This window comes from Sorghum bicolor, chromosome 3 (assembly GCF_000003195.3).
Source record: "Sorghum bicolor cultivar BTx623 chromosome 3, Sorghum_bicolor_NCBIv3, whole genome shotgun sequence".
In the NCBI taxonomy this organism is placed as follows: Eukaryota; Viridiplantae; Streptophyta; class Magnoliopsida; order Poales; family Poaceae; genus Sorghum; species Sorghum bicolor.
In genome coordinates this window covers 58,611,078-58,620,909 of record NC_012872.2, presented here as the reverse complement: position 1 = coordinate 58,620,909, position 9,832 = coordinate 58,611,078, and the positions used below count along the sequence as shown (strand labels likewise).

The 9,832-nt window shown below is 39.7% G+C and overlaps 1 protein-coding gene across 1 annotated transcript; it reads right to left on the bottom strand.

The window, feature by feature from the left end:
- LOC8061819 (carboxyl-terminal-processing peptidase 1, chloroplastic) lies at positions 2,184-7,810 on the bottom strand. The gene is made up of 13 exons (XM_002456050.2): positions 7,306-7,810; positions 7,028-7,147; positions 6,418-6,555; positions 5,609-5,713; positions 5,336-5,504; positions 4,696-4,772; positions 4,272-4,316; positions 3,586-3,669; positions 3,315-3,353; positions 3,178-3,240; positions 2,940-3,069; positions 2,745-2,854; positions 2,184-2,437 (listed from the first exon to the last, which is right to left on the bottom strand). The coding sequence occupies exons 1-12, from the start codon at positions 7,669-7,671 to the stop codon at positions 2,799-2,801; spliced, it is 1,392 nt and encodes a 463-aa protein (XP_002456095.1). The 5' UTR covers positions 7,672-7,810; the 3' UTR covers positions 2,184-2,437; positions 2,745-2,798.

Here is a 9,832-nt window from a genome sequence, read left to right as displayed (position 1 = left end):
TAACATTAATCAGTACCCAATAGTAGTGTGACAGCCTAGTTGTGGCTTGGTATCGATCGAGCCCGTTCGTTTGTGTTATAAGTCGTATTTTTCTGTCAGCCAACAATATTTTTCCCTTACGATAAATCAGCAAACAGTATTTTGAGCGATGTCTTTTCAGACTAGCGAACAGGCTCTAAACATTCCCATATGTGAGAGGTATTTGACCATACTAACAGAACAATACATGAGCCTATGTGAGAGGTATTTGACTATACTAATGGGACAGGACATCAGCCTATGTGAGAGGTACCAAATATTTTCTAAAAAAATATATGAAATTTAAAATATCAAAAAACTAGTTTGATCTTAGAAAATCATAGGAAATATATATATATATTTCTTAGGAAATTTTGAAGCCAGTTTCAGATTTTTTTAAAAAAAATCATGCTCTATATTGTATTGCAAAGATTGGAATTATTTGAATCTGATAGGGTCGTCTTGTTTTTGGGGCATCAACAAAATTGTTGGAGCGAGTGAGCCAAGTGGGAAGAAAGAAGCCGAGCGCATAGGGAAGAAGCTAGCGGAGGAGCCGCCTTCCAGGCTCCGGCTCCAGGTTGGTACACCACCTGTCCCATCCGAAGAAGGTATACTCCCACGAGAAGACGGTGGAGCCGTACGGAGTATGTGGCAGGCAGGGATCGGGACTCCCGGAGCCCGCAGCGTCTAGTCCACGCGTTGGCAGGATACGGCGTGGGCCAACGGCGGCGGCGTTGCCAAAATGCCAACGCATGTGCAACCCACCCAGCTGGCGGTGCCTACCTTTGTGAGCGACCTCCGTAACCTGCTACGGTGCTAGGCTCTCCGTTCGCCGTGCACGGGTGCTTCCGTTCCACCACCACGCAAGTTCACTAGGTCAACAGTCACAAGACTCCTTTGCATCATGGCCTTATTTGGGCCTTGTTTACTTCCAAAAAATTTTGCAAAATAGGAATAGTAGCACTTTCGTTTGTATTTGACAAATATTGTCCAATTATGGACTAACTAGGCTCAAAAGATTCGTCTCGTCAATTCCGTCCAAACTGTGCAATTAGTTTTTATTTTCATCTATATTTAATACTCCATGCATACGTCTAAAGATTCGATGTGACGGAGAATCTTAAAAATTTTGCAAAATTTTTAGGGAACTAAACAAGGCCTTAGTTTCCTAAAATTTTTGGCTCGAGATACTGTAGCAGTTTTGTTTATTTATAGTAAATATTATCTAATTATAAACTAACTAGGCTCAAAAAAATTCTTCTTACGATTTACAGGCCAACCGTGTAATTAGTTTTTATTTTTAACTATATTTAATATTTCATACATATACCGCAAGATTCGATGTGACGAGAAATTTTAAAAAGTTTTTGATTTTTAAGATGAACAAAACAAGGCCATAGTTTTGCAGAGTAGTTCATAGATATTAGAATATTGTGGTAGCTGAAACGAGGGCATACTTTCTGCGCATTACAACAGCAAAAAAATCGACACATCCTGTAGTGCAAGCACAAACGTGTTGTAGGGTAGTCACCCCCTGACAGGCAAGCACACGAGTAGGAGTAAGTCAGAAGCGAATTTTGACTAAGGCCTTGTTTAGTTCCTTCCGAAATGTTTTCGAGACACTGTAGCATTTTTGTTTGTTTGTGGTAGTTATTGTTCAATTATGGATTAACTAGGCTCAAAAGATTCGTCTCGTAAATTTCGACCAAACTGTGCAATTAGTTTTTATTTTCGTTTATATTTAATACTTCATGCATGTGTCTAAAGATTCGATGTGACGGGGAATCTTGAAAAGTTTTTGGATTTTGGGTGGAAGTAAACAAGGCCTAAGGCCCTGTTTAGTTCCCCACCTAAAAAATTTTCATCCATCCCATCGAATCTTTGGACACATGCATGGAACACTAAATATAGATAAAAAAATAAACTAATTACACAGTTTAGTTGAGAATCGCGAGACGAATCTTTTAAGCCTAGTTACTCCATGATTAGCCTTAAGTGCTACAGTAACCCACATATGCTAATGACAGATTAATTATGTTTAATAAATTTGTCTTGCGGTTTCCTGACGAGCTATGTAATTTGTTTTTTTATTAGTTTGTAAAAACCCCTCCCGACATCTTTCCGACACATCTGATATGACACCTAAAAAAATTTCATCCACAATCTAAACAGACCCTGAGGACCATAAACTATTTGCAGATTGTGTTGGATTAGAAGTCGAAGTCAGTTAATTGCAACGTCGTTAGACGAGCCCCACGTGTACTCTATTTCTTACACCATGCAGCACAGCTGCACAGGCCACCAGCACCAGCAACATGCTCGCCTTTTTGTATCGACGCCCGGATAGGCCGATAAGCGTATAGTCAGGCGGGGCATCAGCTCTGTTCCATATCCTTCTACCATATTAGGTCATCTGACCCTGCAAAGTGCAAACGAGAGGCATTCGAAAAGATTATTATGACATATAGTCAGGCGAGGCTTCAGCTCTGTTCCACAGCATTCTACTCCAAGCAAAAAGCATGCAAGGACTCAGAAGCAGGGGCAAAACCATACAGCATTTCTGCAGTTGCGACCTTGAACATAATATGAGAAGACGTCGCTCCGTGAACAACTAATGCCTTGCTCTTTATTTGTTTGTATGTTATTGTTGTTGTTATTCTTTGGATAGTCCATTGTATGCAGAGCAGTAAGAACCAACTATACAACAGTAAATAAAAGCTCCTTACCGTGAGAGAGCCTTCAGAATATAATGCTTCATTGAAATCTGCCACAAAAATCTATCAGCTTAATTCTTTAACTCGGCATCGTGAAAGGTAATCTCTGGCTTCATTGAAATCTGTCACAAAAAGGAAATCAGTAAACGAGAATTATATTGCAGAATTCAATTGCCACAAAAGAAACCTCGTGTTTTCTTAGAGTACCAGGAAGACGATTATAGTCCGGTTCTATTCCATTCCCATTGATATCCTTGTGGTTTGGTGTCACGTACTTGCCAACTGTGACGACAATACCAGAACCATCATGAAGTTCAAACACAGATTGGATTAAGCCCTGCATCACCCGACATTGAGTTACCATATCAAAAAAGGCATGATATAATCCTGTTGATCACAGAAAAAAACGACCATCACAGCATCCCCCCTTTTGAGTGGTTCAAACCTTGCCAAAAGTCCTTTCACCAACAAGAACAGCTTTGCAATTGTCATGAAGTGATGAAGCAACCTAAAAAATCATTGGTGCGTGAGTTTGGCTACATGCCAATTCAATACTATCAGTGGATGAAAATGTGTACTTACTATTTCACTGGCGCTTGCTGTCCTATTATTCACCAACAACTGTCACAAGATGTAGATAAATATATGAGAAATACAATTGTGGACTTAAAACAATTTTATTGTCACTAGGAGCATGTGCAAATGCATCTCTTCACACTTTCTATTAGTTTAATAAAACAGTGTAAAACTAGCATTTGCTTTCTCTATTTCTTAGAATTACTGCTTTTTTGTGACTTTAGAATTACTGCTTCTTGAAGCTTGAAATAGCTGTATCACCACAACATAAACATACCATAAGGGGAGTATCAATCATAGGTCCACTTTCAGCAACAATTGTGTTTTGGACTAGATGATCCCGGCCAGCAGTATAAATGACCTGAAGAACATTGACACATGAATGCTTTGCATAAAAAAAGTTCATTATATAAAGGACAAATAAACAATCAAATTGCTGAAGTATAACTTGTTGATACGCATAGGACAGATAATTTAATTTCAGAAAAGATTATATGGAAGCATATGACTTAAGTATAGGCACATATGCATGAACTATTCTTTTTCAGAAGTCAAGGATGGGAAATAAACAAAAAAAAAAGGTCCGAAGTTGAGGGGCCTTCTCATATTGTAGACTCTATTAGAGTGGCTGGGTTAGTGGCCCCTTTTCAAAGCTGTCAACAAATTACAACTTCAAACTCGGATCCAACTTGAAAGCAGTGTCAGCATCAAAACAGAAATACAGTGATTTATTGTTCCTAACTTCCAACCAAAATAAAAGGCATTTTTGCACTGTTACTGACTTCAAATTTGGAGAAACTGACTAATTGTTCATGAGACTATGGTTAAACTGAGATTATTATTTGAAGGTTCATGGGATTTAAAAGGAATTTGAGGAAAATGCACTGTTACTTTCACACATATAAATTTTAAGAATGGTTACAGAAAGCCAGTTGGATATATGGCAGCATACTGCATCCTTACCGTGTCTCCTTTATTCAGAAAGAGCTTTGCTATCTCGATTCCAGCCTTCAAAAGAAAGTAAAAATAAAGGCGAAGTAAACATCATGCCATAAGCCAGTAGCAGTATACAAAATAAGTCTCGTTATTTTCTTTCATGATGCAAAGCTTGCGAACAATGAACATAAAAAACTCAGACCAACCTTGGAGTGACTAGTTGGCATTGTAAAAAGACGAAATAGACACCCAAATTCAAGTCGAAGAGACTTGAACCTGGGTGGAGCTGTACACATTCACTCATATGGTCATATACCTATAGGCTCAGTTCCTTACCATCAAAGGAAAAAAAAACATGATATCTCTAGTCCTCCACACACATCATGCAAGTCTAGCAGATCAAAGACAGGCATAGCATGATATATGATTGGGATGAAAAGGGATGGCATACTTGCACTAATCCACCAAGATTGTCCCTCAAATCCAGAACGAAATAGGAGGCGCCTGAATTCTGTAGACGTTTTAGCGCTGCAACAGACAACATAAGTCAAAGACATAGCATGTTATACCAAATTGTTATCATAAAAAATATTTCTACAATCAAGATTACTAATATTTCAATATAAAACAACACATGAACTTCAAATATGCATAAAAAGATAAATCATTATTTGAAATTTCTCGGATCTTGTTGCTGCAATAAACTGATACATATTATATCTAAGCATAGACCTCTCAGTTTAGTCATTAAAAAACTTGACCATAAGGAGAGACCTCCCCTTCTTTGTTAAGAGGTAAGACCATGCCCTTTAGGGCTCCTTTGGATCAACCATTCCACTAGTGGATTGGAGGGGATTGAGGGGTATTTCAGTTCAGTTTTCCCTCAATCCCCTCCAATCCACTAGTGGAATGGTTGAATCCAAAGGTGCCCATAGGGAGTTACTCACTTTACCTGTGAACACCTGGGAGTATAGACATAAAAATTAGACTATGTATAGCATATCAGGCACAGATCAACTAAACTACTGCATCCAGAATATGGAAAAGGAAAAAAAAAGGCAGAAGATAAGGTCAACAAACCAGCAACACACCACTAACCAAATCTTTTTTGGCCACTGCATTGAACTCTGTAATGTGAATATACCCAACAGATGAATCATCATTTTCTCTTTTCTCCAAACGGTAGAAAACTGGAGTTCGAGCAACCAGTTGTCTCTGCACCTTCATTGACTCAACAGGACCACAGTCACCGTGCTTAACCTAGAGATAACATAAGAAAGACCACAATAGTCAGATAATGGGTTAAGAGAGAACCTGATTCTTACGTAATCCAGAAAACATATTTTATTTAGATTGTCCATTACCTTAATTGTAACAAACGTCTCCTTTGGACCTTGCAGCATGGATGAAGCATCAAATGCAGATTTACCCCTTACATCAATGCCGTTGACTGATAAAAGCTCATCACCCTGATAATTGATCAAATAAACAATTACTTAAATTGTGCACCTTATCCAAACATAACAAGTGTATCATTAATTAACCCACACATGTATAGAATCAAAGATCAGAAAAACAGACACGTCCAAAGATCTGTACCTACTACATTATTGGCCAGTCCAAGCAACCAGACTCAAATATACCAAATAAGAGTGCCCTGTGATAACAATATCATCAATAACAAACTACTAAAAAAACTGCATGTCCAAACTAAAAGTTAAGAGCAGTAGAAACAAAATTGCCCCAAAGCTTCTAGGTTGCAAAACTTGTAAGTTTTTTAGCAGTGAACAAAACAACATGAGCTGAAATTATTCACTGTATCTCATTCAACTCCTTGGAAGTTGGAACCTACTTCGATATGGACAAGGAGTATCCTTTCTAGCTTCAGTACTAATCTTTTTTAACATAATTTAGAGGCAAGCATGTGCTCATATGCTTTAATCAGTTGGACACCTTAAGTGGGAGTGTAGTCGAATGCTGCACATATCCAACTATATTAATTATAAATGAAATATACCATTTAAGTGTATATATGAAGTTTGAGTCCTCAGTCCTCACAAAGTCAATATATTACATCAAGGTTCATTAGAACAATTACAGAACAAACAAATGTTACTAATAGTATATTGATAGTGGCGAAAGCAATTTTATCATCAGAAAGTACAGAACAAACCTGTCTAACACCGGCATTGTAAGCAGGCCCATCTAACAGCAGCCCTAATACCATCAACTTGAAAGAACCATTGTCACCAGGAATCTCCCGCAGGTTTAATCCAATTCCCGTCATGTCATATTTTGACATCTTTGAGAACTTCAGCAGATTGATTACACATATGCAAAATAGTATCGAAAGTGCAACAGTTAGAACATGTATCCACAACAAATGTCTGCAAACAGTAAAATGAAAGGCATCGACACCATTTTGTCTGTGAAAGCAAAGAAAATAAGGAATATGGCATAGCAGGATAAATACATTGTTTAAAGAGGGGTTAAAGTAAGTAACACAGAGGGTCTACCAATCATTCCCACATGCAACCGTTTGCCCAATTCAAAAGAAAATCAATTATTTCTATGATATACTTGATGGCCAACTTTCCTTTTCAAAAGACTGTCTACATCAATTTTAAAACTCATAATTGACCATGTCACCAAACATGTACAACAAGGAGATCACCAGAAAGAAAGAAATGCATTAATGCAAATGAGATCAATATATTGAGCAGGAAAAATGCCGAGCTCATATAACCAGCAGCGTGACAGTGGTGACACGTGTGAAAACTTACTTCTGAGGGAGATAGAAACCGAGTGTAAGGGTCACCAAGGCTCGCTAGCATCTTCTGAATTATATCATGGGCTCTAGCACGGGATTTAATTGTGCCTTGGAGAACATCCTGCTTCCTTTGCTGCAGTGGATCAAAAATCAACTATCAATCTACGGGGAACACAATGTGCTCAGCAATCGGCAAGCAAAATGAGCATTGTGGCCTAGAGATTTGATGCTACGCAGTTGAACACACAATACACAACGCTCGCCGGTCGCAATGCGGGAAGTCAAACTCACCATCCACATCTCTGGCGACCACGGGCGGCTTGCGGCGTCGGGGAGGAAGCTCTCGTTGACCACCTCCCACGCCTCCTCCACGAGCTGCTCGTTAGTCACCGCCTCGGCCCTCACCTCCTCTACCATCGCCGCGCCCCCGTTCCGGCACACCTCCGTGGGCTGCGCCGCGGACGCCGCGAAAACCGCGCCCACGGCGTTGGCAGAGATGAGAGAGAGGGAGACGGCGGCCGCAGCCGCGGCCGCGCGGAGAGCGTCGGGGAACGGCAGCCCGCACGGCTGCGGCCTGGGCCCGCGGCCGGGGCCGGAGCCCGGGTTTGCTCGCAACTGCCGCGCCGGTGCAGGCGGCAGGTAGGAGAGTGGCCGCATGGCGGCGCGGCTCGTCGCGTGGCCGGAGATTGGAGGGCGTAAAGCCTGCCCTCCGGACTCCGGTTAGTATTGCTTAGTGGGGGTTTGGAGTGGATGATGATAAGCGGTGGTGAGCATTGCAGGGCGCCAGTCGGCAAGGCCGGCGGCCCGGCTGGGTAGTGGAAGAGGAATTTTGGGCTGCTTTTTCCGCTTTCCCCCTCTTTTTCATGAAGTATTTATTACGTACGCTTTATTCTTCTCCTCTCACTTTCAAAGAGAGCAGCAAGTTCCGATTAAGGTCCTGTTTAGATTGAAGATCAAAATTTTTTTTGTGTCACATCGGATATATCGGAAGAATATCGGTAGAGATTTTAGAAACTAATAAAAAAACAAATTATATAGCTCGTCTAGAAACTGTAAGACAAATCTATTAAGCATAATTAATATGTCATTAGTATATGTGGGTTACTGTAGCACTTAAGGCTAATCATAGACTAACTAAGCTTACAAGATTCGTTTCGCGATTTTCAACCAAATTGTCTAATTAGTTTATTTTTTTATCTATATTTAATATTCCATGTATGTGTAAAAAGATTGGATGAGATTGATGAAAATTTTTTGGGTAGGAAACTAAACAGGGCCTAAAAAACAAGGGCAGCAAGTTTTAGCTTGTTTATTTGGTTATTGTCCAAATATAGTCATCTTGTATTTTAATTTTTTGCTAGCAAAAATAAAAAAATAAGAACGGCTCTCAACGTGCACACAATATATAGAAAAAATATTGGAAAATGAAAAAAATATAGAAAATAATTTGCAACAAATCCACTAGTGTTGTCACTCAATTACCGACACCTAAACGAGTCTTTTGGCATTTATATTTGTAGAGTTTGGTGAATTTGTCCATCAAAATCAAAACTCTTACAAAATCCATTTCAAAATACAATTCCTAACTTTTATTTTGAGCTGTTAAAATCTTTTAACTACGGCCGTGGTACACTGTAGTATTTTTGTTTGTATTTGACAAATATTGTTTAATCGTAGATTAATTAGGCTTAAAAGATTCATGTCGCAAATTACAGACAAACTGTGTAATTAATTTTAATTTTCGTAATGCTTTATGCACGCGTCTAAATTTTCGATGTGACGAAGAATTTTTTTAAAGTTTTTAGTTTTTGGAGGAAGTAAACAAGGCCTACTTTTGTAGAACTTCTGCCCGATTTTCACGGGTGTTTTCTAAAGCCAGACTCTTTCGTTAGGATTACAAATTGGATGATATTTTAATCGACTCGAGGAAAGGTACACAATTATGAAATCCACTAGACCAATCAGGCAGCTGCCATCAACCCATTTTAGGCGCCAACAGAAAGTATAAACATATGTCCACAGAAGCATTGCTTTCTTCAGGGCTTCCCCAACGCGTCTAGGTGGCGTGCTGCCCCAGTTCTATATCATCACTTAAAATCCATGTCATGCCAATTGGTAGCTCCGCAGAGAGTCAGAACAGTTTGTAGAAGCAGCGTTTGCCTCGTCTGACGAAAAGTTTAAGCAACAAGGCCTTGTTTAGTTTCAAATTTTTTTGCAAAATAGGAATAGTACTACTTTCGTTTGTATTTGACAAATATTATCCAATCATGTACTAACTAGACTTAAAAGATTCATCTCGTCAATTCCGACCAAACTGTGCAGTTAGTTTTTATTTTCGTCTATATTTAATACTTCATGCATGCGTCTAAAGATTTGATGTGACGGGGAATCTGAAAAATTTTGCAAAATTTTTTGGGAACTAAACAAGGCCCAAGGATGGCTCGTGTTGTGAGATGAAGCTGGGATCGAGAAAACCAATGTATGGGGGACCAGAAATAAAGTTACAGCTGTACTAAGTGTGCTCGTCAGAGCAGCCTTTCTGCCCGCGTCGTGAGTCTGGCAGCCACAATTGTATCTTTGTCTACGTGGAGGGCAAATTTTGATTGAGGCTAACCCTGTTAGCTTGCGTTGGTCCTGCCCTCATAGATAAAAAAATGTTGGCAGATGGACATATAAAAGGGTTGAAGAATCTAACCAAATTCGGAAACAGCAGGTGAAACTTGCCACTCCTGCAGATGTAAGCTCACTGCCTGCCCAGTGTGTGTGCCGGTGTCCGAACGAAACAACGGAAAAGAACCCCACTGACTTCCCGCGTCAC